The 14,197-nt window shown below is 35.9% G+C and overlaps 1 protein-coding gene across 2 annotated transcripts in view; it reads left to right on the plus strand.

Moving 5' to 3' along the window:
* The window catches only part of tmem132e (transmembrane protein 132E), a 380,857-nt gene that overhangs the window by 332,725 nt on the left and 33,935 nt on the right, over nucleotides 1-14,197 (plus strand). For both annotated transcript variants that reach the window (XM_016490585.1, XM_016490584.1), the window contains exon 4: nucleotides 4,613-4,805. In XM_016490585.1, coding sequence (XP_016346071.1) covers nucleotides 4,613-4,805 — 193 coding nt within the window. The remainder of the gene's footprint in view (nucleotides 1-4,612; nucleotides 4,806-14,197) is intronic.

Here is a 14,197-nt window from a genome sequence, read left to right on the forward strand (position 1 = left end):
ACTCGTAGTACCCAGATGAGCGGTGTGTTATTCAATTTGGCGGTTGTTATCTGGGAATAACATACCGCTGGATGGCGTGATTGACCATTCAGAATCAAGTATTGCACAGAGCCGTGTAATAATCCCAGATAACAACCGCCAAATTGAATAACACACCGCTCATCCGGGTACTACGAGTTATCTTGACCGGTACTACTTATATGCTTAACGAGTCACTACACTATCGTTGACTGTCTGGCGCCATCTTGTGACTGAAAACACTTAACCACCGCCTGTTACAATGGAAGACTTCAGCAATAATTTCAACATATATGGTAAAAACAAATTTTTTAGCCGTGTAATAAGCGGGATAATGTACATCCAGCCGGTTGTTATCTCAGAATAAACTCCGACAGGGTGATCAGGTCTTGTATCAGCCTGAAGGGGTTCCTGGATGTACATTATCCCTTACATAAACTAGTGCTTTCTCAGTCAGTGTCGGCTGCAAAGATCCACATGGACGTGCCTTTAATAGCCTAGAGAGAAATGCACCTTTTACTACGGACTACATAATTAGAGAATATTTTTAATTATTTTTTATTGGTTCGTTCAATAGTAGACATTTCTCTTATCTGTATGACCAAAAATGACGGAGTAGCATATTCTAAGTTATTTCGGCAGGAAAAAAATGTAAGGGATTGCGCGGGCGCCTCCATGTCATGCAGTAAGCACGATAATTTAATTTAATTAATCATTTAATTTCATAAAACGAAAAATTGTAAGATGAGACAAATAATAATTTAAAGGGTTACTCCACCCCAAAATGAAAATTTAGTCATTAATCACTTACCCCCATGTCGTTTCAAACCCGTAAAAGCTTCGTTTAAAATGTTTGTGATAGCCTACTCTTAGAGGGTTACTCCACCCCAAAATGAAAATTTTGTCATTAATCACTTACCCCCATGTCGTTCCAAACCTGTAAAAACTTCGTTCGTCTTCGGAACACAATTTAAGATATTTTGGATGAAAACTGGGAGGCTTGTGACTGTCCCAATTGACTGCCAAGTAAATAACACTGAAGCTTTTACGGGTTTGGAACGACATGAGGGTAAGTGATTAATGACAAAATTTTCATTTTGGGGTGGAGTAACCCTTTAATAAAATGTTACAAAATCGAGTGTGCGATTTATTTTATTATTCATATTAATAATAATAATAATAATAATAACAACAACATCATCTTTTGGTCATATTTACTATTAATTGCCCAGCTCCCCCTGTCAATGATCTAGCACCCCCTCAGCACCTGCGTTCAAAATTCTCTGGCGCCGCCCTTGGTTAGAATACTAAACCAAATACAGCATTTGTTTTCTAGCAGAGAATGCAGACGGCATGTGAAAATGCTTTGCAGTGACCTTAAAAACATAGCTGCACTTAAAAATATATGAATGGTATGGTATTACATAAGAAGATATAAAACAAGCACACATCGCAAGTATGGCATTTTCATTAAAAGAGGTTTGTTAGGTTTTTTAATTACAAAATCAAATATACTGTTAAAAATGACGAGAAAAAATACTTTGATTGTGTTAATGTAGTTTCAACCAGAAAATATTTTTGAATTCATTTAAAGTGTTTTATGCTCAGCAAGTGTGCATTTATCAAAAATACAGTACAAACGGTAATATTGTAAAATATTAACAGTTTTAAAGAAATAATTTAATATATCAGCTGTTACTCCAGTCCAGTCCCATGTCACATGATCATTCTCATATGCTGATATGGTGCTTAAGAAACATTACTTATTATTATCAATGTTGAAATCATTTATGCTGCCTGATATTTTCATGGAAACATGATGCTTTTTTTTCAGAATCCTTGGATGAAAACAGCATTTATTTGAAATCTATGATAATTTAAATACGTTTGTTATATTATAAATTATTTTACTGTGATTTTTTATCAATTTAATGCATCCTTGCCTTTTTTTTTTTTTTGAATGGTAGTGTACATCTAAGGGGAACTTCATGCATTCACTTAACATTTCTTTGGGACTTGTTTACAAGAGAAGTTAGTAGTGAAAAGAGGTTGGATCATTTGTTTCAAGATGTCCCTTTTTTAACATTTTGTTATGCAATTCAGTTACATTCCTACATCTTAAATGTGGCTTATAAAGTATCTTAATATGTTTTAGGGACACTATAGGGAAATATATATTTAAATTAACTTTTACATTTCAATGTTTAAATTATTTAGTCTAGTTTCATGACATATATACAGCTATAATAAGTATCTTATTCCCCATAAGAAGTTGTTGATTTTGCAGCTCTGATACATTAATTACCCCCCACAGATAACATTTTGATAACCCTGCAGCATTTTTCCACAGGCGCACACACTCCCAGCAAGGGAATACATTTTTTGGCTGGTCTCTCTCAGCGTGGTTGTCAGCTGCTATCAACACATCTATCTGTAGAACAGGAGTCTCAGATAAAGGAAATAATCCTTGATGAGTGTGCATGAGATCAACAGACAGAACTCATTTAGCCTGTCACTATCCATTAAGGTTTCCTGCAAAGGCTCTGAAGAAACTTTCTGCCAGGCAAAGTTGCCGTATTTTTTCCGTGTCGCCAATTTAATTCCAGTATGCTACTGAACTGTTGTGCTCAGCTGTTTTTATGACTATGTTTGTGTTAATTTCACCAATGCACTTGAAATCAAAGATTATTGTTATGTGAATGTGCAGCATTTTTGTTTATATTGCTTTTTATTAAAGGTGATGTGTATTTTTTCCTGTTACAGTAATAATAATAATACATTTTATTGCAGTACTTTTCCCTATCCTAGCTTAATAAGCAGAGAAACCTATAAGTAAGCCATTTATAGGTTGATTTCCCCGAGAAGTAAAAACACTTCTCAGCAGAGCAACAAAACATTGCTCAGTTTGTTTAAATAGCCCAACACACCAATATTGATAGCCTCAACCAATTAAGTCTGGGGCAGGACGTCCTGTTTCACCAAAAATGGAAGACAAAGAGAGGGTTCAGGAAAATCTTTTTGAAAACAGATTTGGTGGCCACAGAAATTATGCACTTCAAAAAGCTGTGAAAATGCAGTAAAAACGTCTCGGTTACGTATGGTAACCCTCGTTCCCTGAAGGAGGGAACGGAGACGTCACGTCGGATGACCGACGAATTGGGATCTCGCTTAGAGAGACCAATCCACTTCGAGTGTAAACTAAACGAGCCAATGCACATTGGCATGCGATTATTGCATCCAGCTGCCGCTGATCACAGCGTGAGTATAAGTAGGCAGCAGATGCAGCGCATATTCAGGACGTCACGTCGGATGACCGACAAATTGGGATCCCTACCAAAAGGCCACAGATACTGCCACTTCCAGTGTCCTGTGGGAGCCTCCTGCGCCCCTACTTTTTGGCGCAGGGCAGGGCTTACCACAAGAGGACCAGCTACTGCTGCTTGGGACCGGGACGTTGCGGAAGCGCCATCCTTCCCGAAGGAGGTTTCAGAAGCAAATACACACATGAACATCCCTTAGGTGTGTATGGAAGATTGGAGGTGATTGTAACCCTCTTGGAGTGGCAGAAGTCTGCCGGGGAAACACGGGCTCGAGGCTATACCGTGGACTTTACACATATGGGATCCACTTAGGTCTTACATAACGACCGCATCCAGAAACGCCCGGGTGATACGTTGCCTATAGCAAGACCCACATCATCTTTACAAAGACGTAACGTCAAGTGTGCCACGCAATGTCGTCTTTAAAAAGACGCACCCGTAATTGCTCTTTTAGGGAAATAGCTATTTTAGCGTGCTGAGGCGCACAGGGGAGATGGTCGCCTGCAATCGCCTACAAACAGGGGGTAGTGCAGCCTGATGTGTGCAACCGACTCGACACAGGAAACCACCACCGCTGAAGCGCCGTACCGCCAACACGAAGAGCTCTCCAAGAGCGCGCTGAACTCGTTCAGTCTTCTTCTCTCAGTAGAGTAGTCATATATACCCATTTAGTTGAGGAGGAGGAGAACTCGAATTCTAATCAATAAAAATGCACACACAAAAAAGTGGTCACATGACCACAGGGGTCCATTTCGTTTCCACTTTCAGGACATGTGCACATGTCACATGACTCCATATTTTCTCTAATGAAAAGTGCATTTATCATCACTTTTCATCCATATAATTGCCTACAAAATATCTGAGTCACCTTATTTGGTAAGTAAAGAAGTAAAACTTCAAGCATGTTGACCTATTTTGGTCATGTATATACGCACATGCTCTCTTTGTGTTTGTTTCGTTAGATTTGTAATTTGTAAATCCATTTTTAGCCCCTGTAATCCAGTCCCAAACAACAGATGGGCTCTCTCTGATTGATTCATTTGCTGAATGATTCAATATATAATACCTAATACATGACAGAACATCTGTTTTTGTTGATGACCAGCATATTAACCATTTAAGCTTTAAATACATACCTGACCCTAATTAGACTCTTCTAAATGAGCTTAATGGCTAAATCTGGTGGATAGCCAGTATTTTTTATTTTTTTTACAGCCTTATTATTGATCAATTTAGTGCACTCACTGTCATATGATCTTGTTGTGTCTCTTCAGGGACATGGCTGCCAGCATCGAAATTATGCAGCTAGACTTTGAGATGGAGAACTTCACCAGTCAATCAGTCACCAGAAGAATCAACTGGAATATTGATTACAGGGGCCAGAATCCAGCCTCGGATGCAGAGAAGGTGGTCACAGAGCTGACGGTTGTGCAGAAGGACATCCAAGCCATCATTCCACTTTCAATGGTAAGAAGTTCTTCCTCTCTGCCACCTAGGGTCATAAAGTTTGAGAAATGAGATTGCACCTCAGTCTATTTTAAATGTAATTTAACTTGTCGAACCAGTAGGTCACAACAATTACCGCCCACTTTTTCAGCAGCCTTGGTTCTGGAATTATTTTTCCGCATTCTTTTCTTCATAGGCTTTTTAATGAATAGTTTAAGCCATAAATCACAACATTTCATTGGAAGCAAAAAACAACAAAAAACAGAAAACAAAAAAAAGTTCTAAAATTCAGCCTGCAAAATTCTGCAAACATTGTTGGATTTTGAAAATGATATGGAAATCACACTGAAGTTTGGGTCCTACAGATACATATACCATAGCTTAACACTAGAACCGCCAGGGGTCGCTGTATACCTAAAAGTGCCAGCGGGTAAATTTTACCCACGCAAATGACAGCTGTTTTTGAATGGCTAAAGAACATATTATTTCCCTATATTATGCTACTGTCTTCACAAAGAAGTGTCTAGAGTCATGAAATTATTATGTCTAGTCATCAACTATATTTTTGTCCTGTTGTTTTATGTTCAAGGCTTTTTTATGCATTGTCTTTATTTATGAAACTGATAACCGCTAATTCAGTGGGCTTGCCAAGCAATGTACAATGTTAAAGCATAAGCGGCACGAAAATGACAGCACGAACATACAGGCATTATATAGCAGGTACATTTGACTAAAGCTGGCGCTTATAGGTATAAATGCCCCGTTTTTTGATCTGGTTTTATCTAAACAGTTTTTAACAACAGGGGATTGTAAATCACACAATTTTAGTAAAAGTCAGTGACTGGGAGACTTGAATGTCTTATTAAAAATCTTTATGTACGTTTTAAAAACAGCCACAGGTAAAATTTACCCCGTGGCGGTTCTAGTGTTAACAACCTTAGAGCTCAGAGTAGGCTGACTTTAATAAGTTTTGATAGGTTTATACTTTATCGCCAGGCCCACATGACATCTGTGGCCACACAGAATTGGAATGCCTGTCAATCGCAAAATACCATGCACATAACCCTTGTGTGTTTGTTTATTAATAATGTTTTGCCTATTCGATGAAAATTTCTGCTACCAATGAGAGTGCAGTGCTTTCATCTCCAAAATAAAGGTCAGCACATCCAATCTAGGCCCAGTTCAATCAGTTATCAATATGAAAACTCTGAATGAGATTTCTTCTAAAACCCCTTTGTTCTGCTGAATTGCCAACCACTTACAACATTTACATTACCGTTAAGCAACTATATGGATTTTATCAGACATTAGCACTGTATAGGAATTCCAGCACTTCTATTTCAAGAGACACATTAAATATATATGATTATTGTTTGAGATTATATGTGGAAAATGGCCATTATTTTCACAGACAGTAGTTTCTGAGCTGGTGCCCCAGTGAAAAAGAAGTGTGTGTTATTGTATTGAAAGTGCATTTGTAGTACTTCAAATCTTAAAGGTATATTTTTAAAAACTGTATGTGGAGATAATATCATATGTAATAATATAATAATATCATATCATATCAAATTAAAGGCCACTGAAGTGTGCTTAAAAGCACACTTTCATGATTATGTTTGCTTTGTGTTATAACACAATTAAGTACAATTTTAAAATCATGTAATAAAAACTTTGTAATAATGTCAAATTAAATGTTTTACTTTAAATTACATTTGAAATAATATTTTAATGCTATTTAGTAATCCTTAGTCATCCTACCCCTATTTTGATGTGTTGATTAAGCTGCAAAATTTGCAAAACACAAAATTTATGTCACTGCCAAAACTTTTGGCCATGACTGTACATATTTTTTATTTACACATTTGTATTGATGAAATTGCAATTTAGTATGTTTAATATAATTCAACAAAATATTTAATATATTACCTGCAAATGTAAAAATTATCAAACACAGTTACAGTTAGCGCTTTAGTATTTTAAGCTGTTGTGGTGTTCATTCACATTGTTTCTAGATTATTGTGTAGAGTGATCAGATGCATTTTATATAATTGCTAAAAGCTTCATTGGCTAAAAAAATTCACTGTTTTTTGATCCTGACACAAAATGACCAGCTAACATTAATTGACTAATCATATCAGCAGCACATGTGAAAGTGTGAATGAGTACTAGTGTGGAAAAATAATCAACAAATACTGAAGCAGCAAACTTTGCAAAACAAAATTTGTCACTTCCAAATCTTTTGGCAATGACTGTAAATACATGACATACACGTTTAAATAGAAATTAAATTATATTATAATTTACCATATATCCATGTCAGTACATTCAGAGGTACACTTTAATATACTTTTAAAGGCAATAGAAGTAATTATGAAATTATTTAAAGTCCTACTTAAGTGGGTCAAACAGCATTCTTACGTTCAACTAATTGCATTTAATAAAGTGCAATTAAACTATTTTCATTTAATTTCAATTCATATACAAATAAGTGGCCAAATAAATTACATTTAGTTTGTACTTAAGTATATTCTTTTGATGTATTTTACTTATGTAATATATGCTTTTTATAAAAGTATGCTGAAGTGTACATCTTTTTCACAAGGCTTTTCACATGATCTTATAAGTCAGGAAAAAAAAAAGATTAATTCACACTTTTCACTTTAGGTTTTTTTTTAAGGTAATAGGTCTCTGGAAAGGGCTAGAAAGGGTTCCTCATGCTTACCCACTTACTCCATAAGCATGAAACTCCATTGTTCACCTATCAAAATTCATCTTTGATTGTTTGGGGCCATTTGCCCTCCCCTGTAATATGTGTATATGTTTAAACTCAAGCATGATTCAGTACACGGGGACCAGGTGCAGCAGAAAAGACACTTTGCTTCATGTAGAGAGGATTCTTTGACCTGGCAGTATCCTCCATCCCTCCCTGAAACCTATCTCTGTGTTTCAAAACCCCTGCGCAGGCAGAATGTAACGGTTCAAATAACAAGAAGTGAATACAAAACAAGACAGTCGTGAGGGAAATACTGAAAACTGCGGCAGAGCATGAGCCAAGGCCTCAATTTTTCACTACCTCCCTTCATGCACACACACAAAGAATTTAAGAACAGATATAAGCTCAGTTCCAAAAACTAGTCAGCTGCTTCCGTAGGCAGCATTTTAAAGCATAGTTGGTGGGCTCCAATATTTCTGCTTCCTAAGATACCTTATTTCGCCTAAATTCTAAGGTGGCACCACATTTATTATTTACAGAGAAGGAAATCCCAGAATGTACTGCGACAAACTGCATAAAAAAAAAATCAAAGATAGTGAGAAAAATCTTTTTTATAGTTCATAAAATTAGCTTCTTGTTTTATTAAAAGATTGTGTCATTCTCAGTTTATTAAAATCAATTGTAAAGTCTTTTTTTTTTTGTACATTTGTGAATATGTAGACCATTCCAAATCAGTCATTACAAGGGTCTATATCAGTCAGCAGACAGCGAGGCGCCTCACAAGGTTTTGGGTCGGAGCTTAAGTGTTAGACACACAGATGTGAGTGTTCAATAGCTGGAAAAGATGTGATATACATGATATGCCATGTGTTTATGTGGGCTTTATGCATGAAAAGACCTTCTTTATAAATTTTCTAAATACACAAGAGGTCTGCTCGCCCTCATTGGGGGATTTGCAAGTAGGAAGCAATCAGTAAGGCTCATATAAGAGGTGTTTATAGACACAACAATGGCAGAACCTATATGTTTCATGCCAAGCGCATGAAATGAATCCTGCACTGATTTAGGCAAGCAAATCCCGCTTCATACACCCACAGACAATTCCACATTCAGAGCATCTAATGAGTATCCCATACAGAGCAGACGCTCATATACAGATACAACATCATGCATATACGTACACAATAGGTGACACACATGCATTTCGTTGAATTACTGAATCACACATATAAATCCCTGGATACAAAGCAGAGTTTGAGAAAGCGGGTGTATATACACAGTGGGATCCAAAGACCACACTGAAAATCTGAGATGTAATACAAATATTATTAAAAAGACTAAAAGACTTTTAAGATTACTTTTTTGTATCAGTTTGGTACCTAAGAATTTGATCTGTTTACATTTTACATCTTTCACCAATTAATCTGGATGGCTTAATCAGACTGTAAAACCTTCAGGTAGACATCTCTGTCAATTTAATTTAGCTCAATCCGAATTAAATTTCCATCTGATTTGAAAGGGTAGACCTGAAATAATCTGATCAATAGGAAAAAAATATGCATGTGAACACTTAAATCCGACTATTTTCAAATATATGTCGTCCACATGCGCAGTGCTGTGATGGGTATGTTTACATATGTTTTACATCTTATGAACATCTGTGTGTTTATTATTACAAACTGGTCAGTTGTCTGAATATTTACTAAATATTTGCATATATGTCAGCTTTCTTTGTAGATGTCATCAATGCTTGCTTTAGTTTTCTCTAGTTCTGACTGCAGTGACTGGACACTGAGTATGCGCTAAAGTTTTGTTCGGAATGCATGTAACGCACATGTAAATAAATATGTGAATCATTTTGCAGTTTTTAGGGTTCATTTGTACAGATCTTTTAGAATCTAAAATCGGATTGGATTAATTTGGACTAATGAAAATTAGTTCATGTAAACCCTAGTGAAAAAGTACTAAAATGTGTTTGAGATACTTTTATTTCATGCTAAGTATACTACAAATACATTGACGTATTTATGTGCTTAAAAAAATATCCTGCAATTGTACAATTTAGTATACTTAAAGTCTGCTAAATTGGAACAACTAATTTTGTACTTAATGCACTTTAATTGTGCAGAAGTAGTGCTGAAGTCCACCTAAAGATATACTTAACCCCTTAGCTGTCACCCCCCATTTTCAGCATGGAGACACAAATGACATACCCAAAATAAAAAGGTTGCTGCTCGTGAGTCTTTCTTACTAGATACATAATCAACATATGTTCACAAAGCTGACACTTCAAAGTTTACTGTTCAGGAATCAGAATTACTCGGACTGTTATGATAATAAAGATATATAAGCTCAAAAGTAGCTATATTTGATTGTACTAAAATGAAACTATTGCAAGTATACTTCAGGTACACTTTAAATATCTTGCATTTAAAGACCGATATTATTCAAAGATCATGCAATCCTTATTAACAGTGACATTGAAACACATTTTATGCTTAATATTAAGAAATGTGTGTTGTGCGCAAGTAGTACTTCAAATAAAGTTGAATAATAATTTTTATATCAGTAAGTCTCAAGCGATATTTCAGCAAACATGTTAATAGATTTGAACTATACTTAGTATGAAATAAATGTATTTTAAATACATTACTTTTTTATGGAACATACTGATTGTTACAAATGAAAGACATATTCTATGCAAATTTTGCACTTCAGTTTAAAACGTCTATTTTTTTTCCTAAGTAGAAGCATTCTCAGAGGTGGTCTCAGAATTTTGGCCTCTACATACTGGATGAAACACTATGACTTATGTATAACCTCGGCCATTTTTCCCAACAGGCTCAGTCTGGCCACAATTAGGCCTCTTACCTCACAAAGCCAGTCTCTCAACCTCTATTAACATAAACTGCTCTTTCAAACCTGGCCAGGGAGAGAGGCCTTTAACACGCATACAGGATCAGCACAGTGTGTTCTCTTGAAATAGCTCAGTTTTGGCATGTGAAGGCGGTCCTCGGTAAGCACGCGGGGGACAGAGGATATGTTGCCTACATGGGCTTCACTTATGCTCCTGCTTCAATAGTACATCATAAATAAAATATGACACAGCCTTCCAGTCGGGGCTAGTATCATGAGCACACACATACACACACTTTCGGACAAGGGAATAGTCCTGCTATATGAAAAAGGGAAGATTCTGGACATGAGGTCATGTTGACCTTATGTTTTTTCTTCAGGCTCTAAACCTGAGAAATAGATTAAGACTTTAAAGTTAACTTGACCTTTTTAAAGTAACATTGACACTTTTTTTACTTTGACAAATTCTAGTCAAAAAGATCTATTTATTTTTTTAACCAGATTGTATATAACGCTAATATGTGTATATACAATATATAAACATATTAGTTTTTTTATATCTCTTTTTATCACATATCCCTTTATACATCAGGCTTTCATGATAATTTATTTGTTCACAGCAGAAATGCATTTTTCATTCCAATAAAAAAATGTTATATATTTTTTATTATTTTTCATTTTATTTTGTAGTAGTGTTGAATAAATGTGACCCTGGACCACAAAGCCAGTCATAAGTCGCATGGGTATATTTGTAGCAATAGCCAACAATACATTGTATGGGTCAAAATTGTCGATTTTTCTTTTATGCCAAAAATCATTAGGATATTAAGTAAAGATCGTGTTCCATGAAGATATTTTGTAAATTTCCTACCGTAAATATATCAAAACTTAATTTTTAATTAGTAATATGCAATGCTAAGAACTTCATTTGGACAACTTTAAAGACGATTTTCTCAACATTTTGATTTTTTTGCTCCCTCAGATTCCAGATTTTCAAACAGTTGTATCTCAGCCAAATATTGTCCTACCATACATCAATGGAAAGTTTATTTATTCAGCTTTCAGATGATGCAGAAATTAAAAAAAACTGACCCTTATGACATAGGATTTTTCAGGGTTAAACTCACTTTAATCAGGCACTCTACAATCTGTTTTATTTCTGACTGAAAGAATTTAGTCTTACCTTACATGTGGAGTTTTAAAAAAACATGTTTCAGACAGAAATATCAGGTCAAATATCCTGTTTTATGTCACTTTACAGAATTCAAATGGCTTCTGAATGCCATTTCATGTTGACTGTAAAATGCCCATATTTTATAGCAAGCCACTTGACCACAGCAACATACATCCTTGTTTGAATCCATAAAGCATTTGCTGCTATATACCAAGCTGGTTATTCATAGTACAGTGCACACAACTGTAAACTGCTTAGAAAAATCTCATGGCAAGGGCAGTCTATCACCTCAGCAGTGTCTTATATCAAATAGCCTGTATCTTTGATATCTTATACGTATGTGATAACAGGCTCAGGTTTACCCTGCTCCAACTGTGTGTGAAGTGTTTAATGGCTTGCAAAAGCTCCCGTGCTGTTATTTAGAGCTAAAGCTGTCTATATCCATCTGAGCTGGCGGTTTCACCCATCACGTGAGACTGTTCAGCTTGCACTGTCTGTCACTGTAAATACTGCCCACCATGAAAATGATACTCCTATTTGCATTCCCAACCACATGCTTGCACACTGCTGTCACTTTAAAATGATTCAGAATGAAGGGCAGCGATAACCCGTCTCTTATGTTGGAGCAGTTTGTTATATTACTATGATACTAAAAAGCATCATTAAAAACATGTTATTACCACATTATTACCCTGGGAACCATGTAAATGCAAATTTTGTTTGTTTTTGTACAAATTAATTGATTGTTTGGTAAAAAAGAATTAAAAGAATACCATGGTTTGGGGTCATATGTATTATGGTAATACTACGGCATTTTATGAATCAAAGTCCATGGTACGTCATCATAGTACCACTGCAGAATATTTTTTGCAAGCGATGAGAGACTCAATAAACTCAGAGGTAAATCTTCATGTTATTACTGTAGTCTTTTCTGTGCTTAGTTATTATTTGCCGAAAATAAACCTGGATTTGAATCAGCTTCCTTTGCTGAGAGTCCCTGTGTGTCCATGACCATCTGTTTAGGTTTTTGCTTAGATGGGGAGGAAATAACAGTGGTAGGCAACACCAGCACAATAGGCTTTTTTCCAAACATGAATCATATGAATTAAAGCAGCACTATGTAACTTTTGGTGCTCTAGCGGCTAATAAACAGAACTGCACACATCCCGTGGAAGAACATTCCAACCGGAGCTACTTCTCTAAGTTTATGTCTATGGCAATTCACGCAGGTATGTGTTACTCCGCAGCAGTGACGACCCGACCAGGCTACAATAGTCCAAATATAAGTACTTATTATAAGTGTACCGTAGTGATTCGGAATAAGACAAAAACGCGGTTCGGAAGATGAATTCATGATGTACTCGCTCATTATATACATTTTGCAAATTTTGAACACAGAAAAAGTTACATAGTGCTGCTTTAAATAATTTCAATGGGTGGATGCTGTTGACCTTTAAAGTTTACCTTGCATAAAAATGTGATGTCAGGCAAAGAATTGAGTCAGTCGGCTGCAGGATGAAAAGTCTTTGCAGAGGCCTGTAATGAATTTTATTTCTTAGTGCAAGTACCCAGGACTTCCATTTAAACAAGGCAGGCCGGCCAGTAATGCACTTTGAATTAAAATTATGATTATGCAGTTTCAGCTAAGGCTATCAGAGTAATTCTGAGCTAATAACTCATTTGCTCAGTGGGGAGATATTAAAGAGAACCTGATTCAGATGTTATTTGCAAGTCCAACATTTACGACCTCTCTCATGCTAAAAATAAATGAGAATAAAGAGGAAAAGTGTCACAAATATGGACTGTCTGTGTGGGTTTTCCCTCGTGTGTGACATGTCCATATTTGGTTTTTCCGGTTCCTGTACCCATTATGTGTTTATTGTTTCCAGGTGTGTCTCATTATTAGTTCATCCTCCTCACCTGTCTGCCCCTCGTTAGCTGCCCTTTTTAAGTTCTAGCCTGTGCTATTCTCCCTTGTCCGGTATTGAATGTGAACGTATGTTCCTGTCTGCCCTGTGTACCCCGTGTTGGAAGGATTAAAGACTGTGTTTACTGTGAATTCTCCTGCGTCTCCTCATTCCTCGCTCCTCACAGTAGCTGATTGTGACAAAATGTATGTGCTTTTCAATGAAATAAAAAGACTGCAGCACAATGTGTAATGCAATAATGTGAAAAGTGTTCAATCCTATAGTGCCATTCAACTGTAGTTGTTATTGTTAACGAAAAATAAAACTATTAAAAATCATTTCCTTAATATATATATGGTAAGATTCACCGATTCGCATCAGCATAAAAGTTAATGATACGATACATCGATTTAAAAAAGTGTGCATCGGATACAAATTGGCATTTGTATAGCGATGCATCATTTCTAACGTATTTGCATTGATAAAAAATTATTTATTTATATATAATTATTGTTACATGCGCTATACTTGTATTATTTAGAAAGTGATTAATAATTTGTGACCAATATTTTATATGTAGATTGATTTCTCCTCAACTGTTTCTCAAGCGTGTTCTCTCATCACCGCTGCTGCTACGTGAATATGATGAATCACAACACATCAGAGATCCAGATATTCTGAGAGTTACATAGAATATAGATTAACATGATTGTCTGTCTGAGCAAACTATCTGTACCATAATGAATTGCATAGCATCATATTT

This window comes from Sinocyclocheilus anshuiensis, unplaced genomic scaffold (assembly GCF_001515605.1).
Source record: "Sinocyclocheilus anshuiensis isolate Anshui unplaced genomic scaffold, SAMN03320099.WGS_v1.1 scaffold246, whole genome shotgun sequence".
NCBI classification, from domain to species: Eukaryota; Metazoa; Chordata; class Actinopteri; order Cypriniformes; family Cyprinidae; genus Sinocyclocheilus; species Sinocyclocheilus anshuiensis.